The sequence below is a fragment of the Chelon labrosus genome, assembly GCF_963514085.1.
Source record: "Chelon labrosus genome assembly, chromosome: 2".
Taxonomy (NCBI): domain Eukaryota; kingdom Metazoa; phylum Chordata; class Actinopteri; order Mugiliformes; family Mugilidae; genus Chelon; species Chelon labrosus.
This window is the reverse complement of record NC_140338.1, coordinates 26,119,995-26,136,469: the sequence shown is the minus strand read 5'-3', so window position 1 is coordinate 26,136,469 and position 16,475 is coordinate 26,119,995. Positions and strand designations below refer to the sequence as shown.

Genomic DNA, 16,475 nt, shown 5'->3' with positions numbered 1-16,475 from the left:
AGAACATGGGTTGTTTATGGGCCCTCATATGCGGGATTTTATGTGACTACAATAAAAGGCTCAGTTGTTTAATTTGTGATCGCGACATAAAACCAGACATTAAACTTAAAACAATCTCTGTGTTTTTTTCTTTTTTTTTTCAATTTCAACACTATCCACTGTAGGTCGACCAGATGCAGAGATCAGTACAGAAACCCTACCCTCCACCCCTAATTGACGTTCGTTGTTTTAACTGGACGCCCCTGTGAGGTTCTATTACACACTAATTATCCTTTAAAGTGAAGCCACACTTCACTGATCCTCTGTGGTGTCGCTCAATGCTGGATTTTTAAATTTTTTTTTAATTTTTTTTTTTTTACTTCTGCTCTTATATAACATTTTATATTTATTATATTACCTTAACATTGATGATCTGTTATATCACTCAAACGATAAAATAGGACGAATACATTTGTTAAAACGATTCTTGCATTTTCACAAGCGAGAAGAGGAAGATGGTAATTAAATGAGAAAAATAATCTAGCAGTTCACATATTTAAGAAAAAAATCTAAATAAGCAATACTTAAATGCCTGAGCATCACAGTGTATATCTTGTAAATCTTCCGCATTGTGTTTGTTAACACCCCAATACATCACTGATTGAGATTTTTAGTCTTTTGTAGCACCTTATTTTGGCCGTTTCATTTACAGAAATGTTTCTGCTGATTCCACCTGCCAGACGAAAACACTGAGATCAGAGGAGAAGTCTAGTCACGTCTCCTTTCATAGCTTTTCAGTATAGACCCATGTGCTTTTTACTCAGGTAATTGACTTCTCACCATTACTACAGTCTGTTTAAGACCGTCAGGATTATCAGATTATTTGGTAGATCAAAAGACTCAGGATTCTAATTGAAATGTTTTATATGTCTTTCAACAGACTGTTAGACACACTATTAACGGGATCTCGGAATTTCAGTCTCTGGCATTTAAGACACTGATATCCCCCGCATGAAAGCTGATTAAAAAACTAAAACAAAGTGAGACATCGTTTGTGAGAGCACATCCTCAGTCTCCCTTACAAGAATAAAACCGAAAAGAGGAATGTTTAAACGGATCTGATACTTTGAAAAACCACTCTTCGTTAAATTCATTTGCCGTAATGAAACGGCAACGTGTTGTAAGGCTTTCTGTCTTCTTCATGTTTTTGTAAGACGGCATCCAGTCTGCGCTGTACATTTACATAAATGCTGCATATTCATATGAGCCTGAGAATAAACTCCAATAAACATGAATCTTAGCGCAGGGTATATCCTCTTCTACATCCCAGATACATGCATACATACTGCTTGCTGCTTGTCTCGGTGGACATCTCTCTCTCTCTCTCTCTCTCTCTCTCTCTCGCTCTCTCTCTCTCTCTCTCTCTTAGCCCAGCCCCCTTGATCCCCTTCGTCCATTGGTGTCTTCGGGGTCTCTCTCTCTTTTTTTTCTCTTGCATAGGTAGTCCATAATGACTGTCCATTGGTTTTTATTATGTCTTGTCCCCCTCCCACTGGCCGGCTTCGCCCTGCCCATGTTTTGTATGTCTCAGTTCGTCCACCGCCTGACGTTCAAGTTCGCAGGAACGTCACGTCCGCACTTGAACTTGCAGCTCAGGGGGGCTTCACCGTACCCCCATCACTCTCTCTTTGCGAAAAAGTCATGAAGAGCTCCGCACAGCCCGCAGCGCGCAACGCCTCAGCCTCTGTATGATCCGCAGCTCCCCTTTTCCAGTTTGGATGTCAGGCGCATCAATGAAGATATTTCATTTGGAGTCTACCTTGTAGGAACGGATTTCCCAATGTGAACTCAGCTGAACAGCCGCCACTGAATCGACATGTCTCGCCGCAAGCAAGGCAAACCCCAGCACTTGAGCAAACGGGAGTTTTCGCGTAAGTGAAGATTAATCGCATTTTGACTTAGTGTGTCTGTTTCTCTCTCTCAGAGACCCTCCTTTTGTTTTGCTTTTGTTTTTTTTTTCTTTTGGTTCAGGGCAACTTCCTTGGGGGATTTTAATAGGTAGGACAGAGTCACGGACCCACCGCTGTCCGGAGCGAAATTACAAAATGCAAACATATCCAAGAGCACTGCGGGTTATCTCTAAAATGATGGTGGCGAAACCGGTGAAAGTTTCCAAACAACGTGACCTGGAGCTCCAACTTATGTTAGTTAACGCGTTGTATAACGCAGCCTTCAAGGCTTCTCTCGCCATTAAAGGGCATGCAGGAGCTTTATGGTCGGAGACCTTTGCCTATATGAAGACAGTGCAGTCTCACAACTGCTGCCGTCCACTGCTAAGTTTCCAAGTGTCTCTTGTGAAACCGCTACCACTACAATCTGCTCTGTTTTTTATTATTATTCTAACAATGTATTTACAGAGGTTTGAGCCGGTTTGGACACGGGGAAGTGGTGTTTACATATCCACTTGTCCACAGCGCAGAGACCTCGTGTGCGTTACCTAGAAGGAATGCTGATTCTTTGCAACAAATTCCTCCCGGCTGATGTTTAAACACCGCGTATTCATTAAGCCGTGGGTTATCTGGTGTCATTAAAAGATATCCGCCGCATAAATACACACGGACCTCCGTGCGCGACACTGCTCTGCGATCACGGAGGAGAAAAGCAGGAAAGTCGTTTTACGCGCGCCTGTGGTAAAAAACGCAGGGCATTGATTCAGAATGAACGGCAGGTTTTCCTCACTGCAGAGACACATTTACGTTTGTGGGTGAATTATTCCCCAGCATTCGTCGGCTGACAGCAGGGGCTGCTTTCCCAAAACGCTCTCCGCGCGTCAGTGAATGTGGAGACGTCTCCAAATATCCATGTTGCTTTAGTGTGAGTTTAAGTTGGAGATTAAATGCGTAAAGGTGTTTCATTTGGTCTTAATCATTCTTGTAGTAAACACGTCTCTGCTTCATGTTGCCATTTCGGTCGAAACCAATTATGCTCTTGCAACATGTATTCCTTCAATTGTGGGATAATTGTCTGAAGGTTTGCCAGTGGGGGGCGCAATGCGATTGTACTCCTATAGGGCCCTTGTGAACTTGAACTTGATCCACGTTATCCCTGTGCTGCTTGACCAAGCGCATGCAGAGGATCGTTTCTGCAGAAATAAGTGATTGTATATTTTATGTCCCCTGTAATGCTCATGTATTTTTTTTCTCTTTTTTTGAGGTACTTAAATAACATATTTATAGCTGTAAAGATGTTTAAATGCAGGCATAAGCTGCATATTTTCTCATGAAACCATTTACAAAAACATAAACACATGTATTTGTATTTTAGTTTACACTGTCAGATGTTTCATTTGTAGCCAACATAAATTCTACACTTGGCAGATTTACTGTGTTTTTATATCCGGTCACATTATTAATTTGATCACTTAATTTGAATACTTGAGACTGCATAGGAACACTTTGCATAATTGGGCTTTGTGGCCTTATCATAAGCTGCCATGGAGCAAATAAATGCTATTACACATTTATATGGGCAGAGAGAGTCCTTGATGCGTTGATATACTGAATATTGTTTTTCATTTTCACGTATTTGAAAATGAAAAACAAGTCCCTTTGGCAATTTTCAAGGAGTGAGAGGGGGAAAAAAAAATAAATTGTTGTTCCACTGTTATTTCAGGGGGTCATAATCATCAAAAATGGCAAACTAAGAGGCCTAATGATTTTCCCGAAACAGACCTGCTGCTGTAGCCCAGTGGGAAACACTGGCCTAAACTGCTTTAAATTCTGGCGCAGTGAGATGTCTGAAAAAGGGATTATATTTTAGTTTTCAAAGTTATTCACATCGCTCTTCCTCGGCATCAAAATGAGATTATTTGGTTTGAAGAAAATCTTTCCACCCATCCCAACCTCGCACACCTCGCCTATGTCCAAGGCATAAGCTGGTTAAGATAAGCTTCAGTAAAATAGCGGCGAATTCCCTCATCTTTAATGCAGCTGAACATACAGGTAACAGGGTCTATCTTGCATAGTCCCTCACCGCCTTCTCATCTGACCCGATATAGAATTAAAGGTTGAACCAGCGGCAAGAATTCATCACATCTTATCTCAACATCCCAGTCGGGGCGCCCAATGTCGTTTACCATGTAGCTAGATTACTTCTTTTAAAATGCTCTCTCTCTCTCTCCCTCTCCTCTCTCGTCTCTCTCTGTCGGTACTTCAGGGACCTACTCCACATCCAACCCCTCAATGTCTAACCTTGGTTCACGAGATCCCAGCACTTTTAACGAAATGGGGTCCAATCATCTTGAACTCAAATTAGAATCTATTTTTTGATTCTCAGAGGTGTTAGGTTCATTAAAAAAGTGAGATTGGCAGCACAATAAAGAGGGTCAAGCAACTTAATCGTTTGACTGCTGCCTGCAAGCTGAACATGTCAGTCCTTATCGAAGCAGTCTGTGTGCTCTTTCTCTCTTTCTTTCTACTCCCTCCTTTTTTTCTTAAAAAACGTTGTATATTTTTTTAACAACCTGACCTTATTCTTTCACATGTCTATAAGAATGTGTGGTAGCAGTGTGACGCAGGCCTTTCCACCGCATCTCTTGAAGCATTTGTTGACCGCCTTCACGCAACTGTACTGTTTGACACAATCATTTTCTTGTATGCTTTCCAGCTGAGCCGCTCTCAGGCGTTTTACCAGAAGAAGACTCTCAGGACTCCCCCAGGCTGGGAGTGGCTCAGGGTGAGCCCCTTAAAGGGGACCAGGACCTGCTGACCTGCGGCCAGTGCCACTCCCGCTTCCCCCTGGCAGACATCCTGCTGTTCATCGAACACAAACGGAGGCAGTGCCACGGTAGCCTCTGTACGGACAAACCTCTGGACAGGCCGCCGTCCTCTCCGCTCGCCTCGCCCCTCTCCACGTCATCCTCACACTCGCGAACCCACCATCAGCACCCGCGGAGGGTGCGGCAACCTGTGGAGGTGGCCGTTCAGGTGTCGCCACAGGATGAGGATTGTTTATCTGCGCCCATGCAAGGAATAATCCCCAAGCAGGAGAATATCACAGGTAAACACCCCGGGAGCTTAAAATGGCTGCCACGCACGAGTAAACAGATGAGCAGAGAGAGAAAAAAAAAAAGTGTGACGTACATGAGCCTTTAAGGTCTAGAGTTGTTTCAAGTGGGCCTCGGTTTCTGAGGTTCAGAGGGAGTTTATTTCAGGAGGAGAACAAATGCTCTCTCTGAATTTCCTGGTGTCGCTTCTTGTAGTGGGGATGCTTCCAATCTGCATAACCAGGGTGTGAAATATCTGCTGCTACATTTAGGAGCTGTGAATTCTCCCTAGTTGAGTCATGAACCCACATGAAGACCAGTCGTCCTAAAAATGATTGTGAGAAAAGGAAACATTTGCAGACAGTGAAAAATACACTCACACACAGACAGACAAAGAAATAGATCATGAAAGAGAGAGAGAGAGAGTAAAAGAAGAGATTTCTCTTGGTTTGCTGCTGCATCACAGATGTGCTCAGATCCCGTGGACTCCAGACTCTCTCTCATGTGGTGATGAGAGATGTATCGCCATCCCTCCCTGGCTTATTACACCGCCATATCTCTTGTACCCTCAAATATGCGCCTGCGAAGGCTCACTCTGATGCTAAAATTAAAAAGAGATAGAAGAGAATGTAATTATGCTGATCTGTCAAGGAAGAAGTGTTTATTTGGGGAAATCTGCGGCCACTAATTGTCAGTGTTTTCCTTGATTTGAGTAATTAAGGACTTCTTAAGGCGGCTGGTTGGTTTTTTTGGTTGTCCACGGGGGCTAAATGAGGCTGTAGTGAAAACATGAGTTGCTGTGCAAACAAGCATGGGTCCCTCGTGACTGGTTTTATGGAGTGGGGTTTGATTCTGACCAGCCCATTTGAATGTTTATTCATTTCCTTCAACGGATCCGATAGCGTGTGCCAGATTGTGCTGATTGTCTGGGCAGTTGTGATTTAATTTGAAGCCAATTCAGGCTAAACGCATAGAGAGTAGCACTAAATAAAGTGCTGTGCTCTACTGTATTAGTCAGTGCTACAGCTTTGCAGATGGGCTACTGTTATCTGCTCTCTGTTAGTTGGCCCGCTGTCATACAGAATGGCCACTGTTCATTAGCGTGCAGTTTGTTAAACATCTGCGCACGCATACGCGCAAAAGACATGTACACACGCGCCCTCTCAAACACACACTCGTGCACATCTGAAATGCCTCTTGGCCCTGTCAGCTGTTCGAACATGCTTTTCTTTGCTCATTTGGATCATCATGCAGCGAAGTTCACATGATATCATAAGGTCACTCGCATTGTGAGCAGAGCTTTATTTATAGGCCTTTTGTCGCTGGACATTGTGTAACAGTAATGGATTTGCTTGGGTTAATATGTGGAGCGAGGTGGTGTCCTGTCGTAACACCTCATATGATTTCATTGTAACGTTTGAGGGCAGCATTTCAGATGATCAAAAGGAGAAACACTCGGCCGATGCAGCCATACATCAGTCACACACTGTATGCATGTAAGGCAGCCTCCCCCCGCCTCTGTTTTCTTCGGGCCAAGATTGATGTATCCAGACTGGCAGTGCCAGCGCGCCACCCCATACTCCATATGCTAGCTGCCATGTTCTCTCCCCCTGCTCAGTTAGAGGCTGACACTGAGCTGAGGCATCTCAATACATGGAGTCCCTACGCCTCCCTCATGTCCAGTCCGTTGCAGTGGAGTGTATGTTTCACCGTTAAACATTTTCTATATCTGCAAACACTCGAACGTAAGTGAACCCTCTGCTCCCTCCCATCTCCTGAAATATCCTTCGACACAAATGGATTTCCGTATGGATGGTTACAAAGGCAAGGGCTCGGAATAGGAAGCTGCTGTAGTAAAGGGACTTAACGCGCTGAACGGCTGAACTTGAAGGTGGGGGAGATGGGGAAAGAGAGGAGGAGTTTGGGGGGTCAGTCTGCAATAGACCCAGGACTAGAGATGTGCCTCTCGGTCTCTGTCTGTGGGACAGCTGAGGCCGTCTGGGAGTCTCATGACTGCAGCTGGGGTTGGGGTCTGCAGTCTGGAGCTGTGGGCCGTTAGGAGAGGGCAGAGCAGCCCGCGTACCGTCATTTGCATGATAAACAAATTAAGATATGCATAGGGGCATCGTAGCTTGTCTACAGATTATGGATGGCCCAGAAAAAGAGCAGATGATGGTTTCTCAAACAAACTATGTTACTGCAGTGTAAAACTGCATTTATCTCATAGGGCACACTTAATATTACAGAGGCATCCTGGTGAAGTGGATTCATTGCTTTTACTTACATTCACATTTATTATTACATGGGCTAAATGTGATGGTTATCATAGCGATAAATGATTGTTTGGTCTTCCTACACTGAATAATCGGAGCAAGATGTTTTTATGATTTAGGATACACACCACTGTATATTGCCTTCTTCATGTCCTATATACCATAATTAGTGCTTTTTACAAATCATTTGTCTTCACTAGATTGTATGAGTTAGGTGCCACAATTTTTTTTTTTTTTTTTTGGCGCTCGCAATGCTAAATTATCCTGCCCTGTATTTATCTGTCCCAGCATCAGCGCCTCCTGCATTCTCGCCAGCGTAGCCACGTGTGTTAATGAGGCCATTGTAGCCGTGCAAATCGACCACCATCCCACACTCCCGCTCCCTTCCAGCGCGCAGCCTCCATTGTAACCTGGATTCTGAATCGATACTAAGTCAATTATGGCAGCCACCTTTCCCCTTTTCCCTCTATGAGGAGGAAAACATTCTAACAGAAGAGGAGAATTTCTTGTAACACCTCTCCACGGCTGTAGCGCGCCTTCCAGCCGCAGCTTGCCTGTCTTGTTTCTCCCCGTGTGCTGTGGAGACAAAGGTATTTAGCAGGCTACGTACTGGCGCTGTGCCACCTTTCTCCACCCCCCTATCACATACATATACACACTGGGCATATTCTGTCAGGCAGAACCGGGGGGCTGGGCAGTGTGTGGCGAGTGTGTGTGAGAGGCTCCTTGGTCGTGATATCTTTTCCTCTGTCCAGTGTGTATGCAGGCATATGGGTCACTGTTCAGTTTAAATGGGGTGCCTTTGTTCCGGCGATCACTTTAATTGATACTGAAAAGGCACAGATGCACACTGCTGTTATTATCGGACACCAGCTAATATTTTAACAGAAACACTCTATTGTCTGTAAGAATTGAGTCTAATTTGATCCTACAGTCGCTCTTGGGCTCTGATAAAAATCTGTCCTATTTCTGGCAGTGGGCTCCACTAAGTTTTAATGAAGGTGAACAGGAATGGTTTTAAGGATGAATTTTTCATAGAGGACCTTTTTTTTTTTTTTTGTATTCTGCAGCCAAGCTCTAAACACCCACAAATGTTGTCGGTGGAGATTCGTCAGCCTTTGTTGTTGGATTAAGTGTTAGTGGCTGCGTTCGAGCGCCGAAGCCCAGCGAGTGTTTACATCTCGAGTGGGGATGCGGTGGTAATCTAATGTACTGTACGTGCATATGTGTGCATTTATGTGGGTACGAGCGTGGTTTTAACCACTTAAACTGTTTATAGTTTTGTGTGTGTGTGAGAGAGAGAGTGTGTGTGTGTGTCTTGCTGTTTGTCAAAGCTTTACTAGCCTGGGTGTGCAGGCTGAACATGAAAGAGTCTTTGACTTGGCAAGCCTCGCCCGAGGACACCCCTCTGTGGACCATGCCAGGCCATACTTGGCACACAGCGGTGGGCCCGAGGGACAGGCTGGGCCTTAATTTACGTGCGTGTAAAAGGGAGGTGTATCTGATTTGCGGGTTTTGCAGGCAAAACGTACGGCGAGGTGGTGTGTACGACTGACAACGGGGGCCGTGTGTGTGTGTACTTAAGGGTAGGTATGCCGTGGAGTGTGTGTGCTGTCCTCGGGGGCTCCTGGCTTGGGCTTCCTGTGTCTCTGTTTGTCTTCTAACAACCCCTGCGCCACAGCCTCGGGCCATTCAGGTGGAGGCTAGTTGAAGTATGCACGCACACACAGACTCACACAGACCCGCACGGGGACACACAAAAAGAGGCTCACACAAATGCATGTACCCACCCACAAATGTACACAGACACGCACCTGTTTTGTGAACGCAACAATGCACCCCCTCTTTTGCAGGCACACACACAGACACACACGTATAGTGTAAATCCCCTCCTGTGAACCCGTGTTTTGTCTGTAATGAAAGTGTTGTGGCAGAGGCCCCATGATGTGTTGTGAGTTGATGAGATCTGTCAGAAACATATGATCCTTATTTCAGCCCCCTCCCCTCCCCTCCCTTTCCCTCTCGCTCTCTTGTACTCTCCCCTGTACTCTTCTCTCTGTCTCTATCTCTTTCCCTCTCTCGCTCATGTTCTCCCTCCACGCATCGCTCCAGTAGTTCGTCTCGAGGGGCTGGAACTGAAAGTTTTGGCTACATTAGCGTGTCTGCACCTCTTAAAAGGCTTCCAACATCCACTCTAGAGCTCATTCTCGCTCTCACAGATTTGGCTGCAGATCGAGTCAGACACCAGCGCAGACATTCACACACACGCTGCCTTTCTATGCCCTTTACCTGCTGTCAGACCAAGCTATACGACAGAAACAGCCTTGTTTGTCTACAGCCACGTCACGCTGGATGAGAAGGTATCCTCAGAAATAAGCGTGTCCTGCCGCTGTCCTGTCAATAGCGTGGCAGGCAGTCTCATCACGGGGTCAGGGGTCATCTGACAGCGTCAGGGCCTGTCATGCCAGCCGCCGGCTTCACCACCTGCAGGTTAATGACTTTATTTTTAGACAGAACAGAAACTGAGACGAAAAAGTGTCTTTGATACAGCTGCAGCTCAGGAAGTGGCAGATCAAATCAGAAAGGACAGAAGTGTTATTTTAGGAAGTTTGGTGTGTGAATGGGAACAGATTTTGACGAGGTAATTTTCCTTTTGATGTTTTTGTAACAAATCCGTCCTTTTTGTCATAATTCTGCAAGTCTTCATTTAGGTCACAGAGACTGATCTAGATTTTATTATTTATGTATCCAAGAGTCTATATCACACTGTTACAATCACTACACTCAGAATGTCAACTCGACCTCTGCTGTATCTATTGTGACTCTTGTGTTTAAGGCTGTGGTTGTTGCTTTGTCTTTCTCACACCCAAGCTGATAATGCTGAGGCCATGGGAGAGCCGCCGTGACGGGGGCATCACGTTAGTCTGAACCTGCTGATCCTGGTCACTATCTGCCTCTCTAGTGTTCCTTACTCTGCTGTCTGGCAGGCCTGTGTGCCGGACTTGCCCTGTCAGAATTGTGTGTCTTTGGGTGTGTGTGAGCCTGTTTGTATCTTTTGTATGTGGGTGGGTGGTCGTCTACAGCTGTGTCTCGCCCGCCTTATCTCAAGCAGAGATACGGGACAGAGAGGGCCCCTCTGTCAGACGGTACACTTGTGAAAACTCACAGTCCTCCGTTTGTATGTGTTGGTGTGTGTCTGAAAGTGCTGTCCATGTACATGCAAAGCATGTCTGCCGCTGCAGTTTTTCATAAATGTATACTAATAGCTTGCTCATTCCTCAGGGGATTTTATGTTCAAATGCTCACTGGCTTCCTAATAGCTCAACTTAACTGTACATTTGATCTTAGATTCAAATCCCATAATCCTTTTTGAAAATGATGATCGGAAGTTAACGACTTCATTCATTTTTGAGAGTTTTAATTAGTTATTCGAATCACTTAAGGCTGCATGGTCGTATTGGTGTACTGCAGTTTGTTTTGGACAAAAGCATGCAGACACAAGCTGGCACCAAAAATGAGAATGACACACGCACACACGGTGATCACTTATGCATGGATGCATGCACATAGACACTCACACACATACACCTCCACTCCTCCCCTCACACCAAACTGACCCGCAGCCCTCATTCCACACACACACACACGCACTAATAAATGCACACTCCTGTCCCAGGCACCCTTTACTTTTGCGGCCTGAATCTCACTGATAACACGCTGGCGCCCTCATTTAAATTTGAAGCGCTTCTTTAATCTTCAAAGGCCTGATTGCTTTATGAATATGCATGGACTGAGCTGACTCTCAGTTCATTACCTTGTTGTAAATTCTAATGACCATTAGGGCCCCGCGCGGTAATTGCCAATTGTTTTGCATTTTTGATTAGCCCATTACCGGAGCGCATTTTGAGCATGTCTGCCCTGCCTGCCTGCCAGGCCACGGCAAGAAGCAGAGGGAGGGAAAGAGAGATGAAAAAAAAATAAAGGAAGTGTGCGCAAGGGAAGCTATAGTGCGGGGAGTAGTGAAACACAGTTTAGGTAAATTTTGAAGCTTGGCTCAAAATGTTGTGCGTGGACTAGTGAGCTAGAAGAGGAGTAAAAGACGAAAGAAATGTAGAACTGGTTGTTCCCTAAACTCTGTCCGGCTTGTTCCTGCGGCGCTTGAGTGCAAGAGCGTGTACCTGGCTGCATTTATGTCAGTATGTGTATTTGTTGACTCTGTGTGAATGTCTGCTTGACTGTGGGTACATAGTTTGCGTGCAGTTTGGTGAGGTGGATGGGGTGGATGGTGTGCTGGGAGATTCTGGTAGTGCTTTCCCAATGTGCGCCGTGTCTGGGACTTATGAAAGATTGATGGTTCCTAGCAGAATGGCATCGCCCTGCTACAACTTGATAACATCTAATGGATAATTTAGCGCTCTAAAACCTGCAGGCCGGTCCCCGCTCTCCTAAGAGGCTGGAGAGGACGTCAGCTGCTGGGCTTTCGGGCCCGCCGCTGTGGCTGTTTGTTGGAGAGATACATGAGGACAAGCAGAAAGAGAGGGAAGAGAGGGAGGACACAAAGTGCATAAGTGTCTGTGTGACCATGACGTGAGTGCCTGGAGTGAGCTTGTGATGTCAAGAGTTGATTAGCCAGCTCTTGTCACAGTAGTTAGCCAGGAAAACCTCTCTATGGCCCCTTAACTGCATGCATCTTAACTTGTAAATATTCCTGTAATCCTTTTTATCAGCATTATTGAGAAATGTACCTGCTCAGGAACTCATTTCAAGAAATTGTGCAGCATTGGATATATATATATATATATAGATATATATATAAAGCAAATAGCTGTTTCAGTTTATATAATTGTACATGGATCAACATTGCTGCCCCCATAAAAAGCAATGGAATACAGCACAATGTAGAAAATCAGAACGTATCTGTATAATAGACTACCCAGATACTTAGAGCCATAAATGTGGCCATATCCTTGTGTGAACAAGGATTCTCTCTCTCTCTGTCCCCTTTCTCTCTGTCATGCACCATTCATAATCTCCATAGTGTTTACATACAGCTTGGAGGCCTACTGTCAGTCTCTTATTCCCAGACTATTAAGCTGTTGACAGTTTGGTTAATCGTCCCGCAGTTTGACCTAAGGGGTATCGGAGAGGGGGTCAGTGGAGTCCATCTCCAAGGTGTGGAGAGAAAGTGGCATGCATGTGCGTGCTGTTCTTCTCTCTGCGGCGTGTCTTCGAGTCAGGAGTTTGTCTCTTTTTAACTGATGGGGTGAGGGGGGTGAGTTAGTCTTTGCTGTAGGGGCCAGAAAAAACAGTGGGGAAATTGTCCAGCTGGGGATCAGCTAGTGTGAGTAGTTAGTCAGAGTTAGCTGGCTGGCTGGCTGGCTGGCTGGTCTATGTCCAGCCTGTGGGTGTTCACACTCACACACACATGGACTGAGAGAGACGTAACAGCCGCAGCAGCCGCAGCAGCAGACCCCGCTATGGCCAAAGGAGTCTCAAGCAGACAGCATGATAGATGGCTTTGTTAAAGGGTCCCAGGGTGTCCCCTGAACTTGAAGCACTCTGTTTATCTTGAATAGGAGCAGCACAGAGTGTTGGGGGGCAGTGAGGAGGAGGAGCAGGACAGCGAGAAAGGGAATGATATAGCTTTCAGGGGAAGGGAGAGAAAGGGAGTGGAGAAAGAGGGAGAGTCTGTATCGGAGCAGGCCTGGATGGGGGGTTGGGGAGGTTAAGGGGGAGGGGGGGGGGGGGGGGGGGGTCGTGAGCAGGCACGGCTGCTGAAGAGAGAGAGGAGGGATAGAGGGGGATGGGGTAGCTCTCCTAGTAGCTGTCCATTAACAGATGAACTTGGCAATGATCCAGGCCTCAAAGGTCTTGGGAGACACACACACACACACAGACACACACAGATGCACTCTTCCCTGGTACCTGCTGACTGTAGATGGAATGCCACCATGGCCCTTTTTTTGTCCAGAGGCGAAAGAGGACACGTCTCTGGTTCACCTATGTCAGAACCAGTTCAGACCGGTTAGGCAGCCAGGCCGAAGGAGGCAGACGGACAGGCCTTGTGGCCCGGCCCTCCTCTCCCTCTTCTCTCTCTCCAGCTCGCCTCCTCTCGTCCTCCTCCCCTGTTTTCCAGGCTTTAGTGGTAGAATCACAGAGAACCTCTAACCTGAGGGCACAGGACAATGCAGAGGAGAGAGAAAAAAGAAGCGAGGGAGCGTGGGAACAAAGTGAGAGACGAATGGATCCGGTCGTAAACAGGGTGGGAAGAGGAGGGAAAAGTGTTTGGTTGTTGTTGGTGCTCTCCTCTTGATGGGGCAACATGAGCTTAACACCACTGCCTCTATTGTGTACTGAAAACATTACAGCAAACACGAGAGTGGTGAAAACTGGGGGATAGAATTTGATATGGAAGATGCACATAATGGACTGTTGTGCCGTGTGGGCGAGAAGCCTCCTATTTGTGTCAGCTCCACATGTAACCATATCTCATACAGCCAGTGTACCTACACATGTGGCAGTAATGGAGATCGTGCCTGTGGATGAGGACGTGTTTGTGTCGCTGAACGCTATAAAATATGAACAGAGCCTCTCTCCTAATTATGACTCGGATGTGTCCCCTGAGTCTTGAGAGCAGGCTGCTCACTATTCCACTTCAAATGCTTTCAGCTCGCACACAGAACCTGCCTCGAGATGGCACATCAGAAAGCTCTGTCACATCATGGACATCTAAGGAATTCAAGGAGCCGAGACTTCATCACTCTAGGACTGTGGAGCGCTCTGTCTGTGTCCTTCTTTAGACTACCGCATTCATCTTGTGTCATCTTAATTCAATTCTGTCTGATTAACGTGAAACACGATTACAATAGCAAGCCGAAAAAAGTAGCATAGAATTATTAGAGGACAAACATGTGAACTCCCGAGGTGAGAAAAGTGATTCGCCGAAAGTGGGAAACTTGTGTGAAAAGCTGTGCGAAGCCATGGTGAGGTTTATGTAAGAATAGGAGCGGATTAGGTGTCTCCTTTCTAGCTAGTCTTGCAGGTGTCTGTGGCTTTCTCTTTCTGCATGCCTGTCTTTCTCTCCCATTCTTTTTTGCCGCTCTCGCTCACGGCCTCGTTGATTATGACAAATGAACACCTGACAAAAGACTTGAAGTTCACGTGAAGCCCGACAGAACCTGATTCACCTTGTATCTTATTTGTGTGAATTCCTTTCGCTCTTTGAAGTTTGGTTTGAGTGATAAATGTCTACAATGCGCGTCAAAAGGTATACACATGTGTAAAATAATGTTGAATCTGAGCACGGTGGACAGATGTGATGACATCTTGTGTCAAATAATGATGCAAGTAATTATGTATAAATTCATCGCATCCTGTGGGGAAAAAATAGATCATGTGTGTCTGTGCGTGCATGTGTTTATGCGTGTAAATGCATGCAATCCCATTTGCATGTATTTCACACATGCCCACATTAGTTTTTATTTTTTTTTATAAAGAGGCTTCTTTTTATTTATCCCTCTTTTCCCCCAGCCTTCCAGTTCTTGCTCATTTCTCAGCAACATGTTTTCTTTTCCAAAACTCTTGCGTGGCTACTTTAGTGCAGGCCCTAACTAAATATCTTGCTTCTTTCTGTGTGTGTGTGTGTGTGTGTGTGTGATGATGGCTGTTTTTATAATGCCCCCTGCAAATTTGCATATGTATATGTGCAGATTGTATGAGAAGAGCTCTCACACTTAGAGCAGTTGGACGGGGAGGGCGATGGGGGCTGCTGCAAGGGTTGTGTGCATGGTTTATGTGTGTGCGTGTGTGTATTAAGGGGGGGTTCTTGTTGGCGCTTTCACCCCACCCCAGACAAAGCCGGCCACTACTCCCAGATGGTAGTCTGCTCTCTTCGGCCATGTGTCTGGTGTACGTGTGTGTGTGTGTGTGTGTGTGTGTGTGTGTGCGTTTATGGACAGACACACAAAGACGGAGAGAGTGATGGAGAAATTTGCAAGCGAGAGTTTGTGTGCATGACATGCAGGCAGATGAGGCAGATAGACAGGCGTAATGTGTGTATGCATATACATGGACATGTATGTGGAGAATGTGAGACCTGATGGACTCTAGTGTGTCCTCCTTTAGGGTGGCTCAGCATGACGTGACTAAAAGCACCCCAGTGTGGGCTGCCACTTTGTGCCTTGTTCTAACTGCATTAGAATACATAATTCAAGACAGATGGACAGGGAGAAAAATAGAAAGAAAAAAAGGGAATGTGTGGATTGAGCGATGGACTGACAAAGAGAAGAGACTGACGCACGGCGATAAAGACTGGCTATTCTTTGTTTTAGTGGTGCTGACCTCGAGATGTCCATGGACGCCTGGTTAATGGGGTCAGCATTAAAGACATGGGGCATCAGGATTATGTTTACAGCAACAGTCTGCTGGACAGTGAGACAATGAATGAAGGTCGACTAAGTGTGGAGAACATGGCAGGAAATTTAGCTTGATGCGTGTTGTATTTCATCTTTGACTCTGGTATCGTGCTGTTCACTTACAAGTGTCTCTCAGATGTCAGGCGAGAAATATTCAACTTGGGAAATAGCTCTGACCGGTGTTACGAGTCCAGATATTCAATATGAAATCCTGCCTAAGGGCACTGTCTAAATCCTGGTGTCCCCCGAGGGTGTGTGTTAAAACAGGCCTGCAGCCCTGTTGAGAAGGGGCTATCTATCGCTTGGACAGGCTCCAGCTTCTCTGACCTTGATGTTTGTTTTCCTTGTATCCCCAGACATAAACATGGCTCTCGCATCCAGACACACAGACAGACAGGAAGTTATCCTCTCTGATGTTTTTCTCTTGAATCAGGCTCCTCTGCGAGCGCCGTGCAGATGTATTTGCGTCGGGTGTGCATGGCTACAAAGCCAGGTGAACTCAAAATGGTGTGCGAATGTTTCAGTGTGCATTTCTTCACCCCCACACCACCTCCCTCTCTGTAAATTCTCCTCTCTCATACCTGTCAGACTGGTTTTCTCTCTCTTTCATTGAAGCAAAGCCCTTCTCCTTTTTCTTGACCAGGTAGTATTTTGTTATCAGACAAGAAACCAGTATCCCTTATGACAACCCTTTGCCCTATAGTTCAAAGTACCGAGATAACCATTCTCTATTTATACCTTTATTGAGGCAAGCCCTTCTCTGCC

General features: G+C 45.8%; 1 protein-coding gene across 1 annotated transcript in view; it reads left to right on the top strand.

The window, feature by feature from the left end:
• The first annotated feature begins 1,225 nt into the window (after positions 1–1,225).
• Positions 1,226–16,475, top strand: part of LOC311500667 (B-cell lymphoma/leukemia 11A-like) — a 32,181-nt gene continuing 16,931 nt past the window's right edge. The window contains exons 1-2 of the mRNA XM_084562199.1: positions 1,226–1,910; positions 4,645–5,037. Of these exons, the coding sequence (XP_084418325.1) occupies positions 1,856–1,910; positions 4,645–5,037 (448 nt within the window). The 5' untranslated portion in view covers positions 1,226–1,855. The remainder of the gene's footprint in view (positions 1,911–4,644; positions 5,038–16,475) is intronic.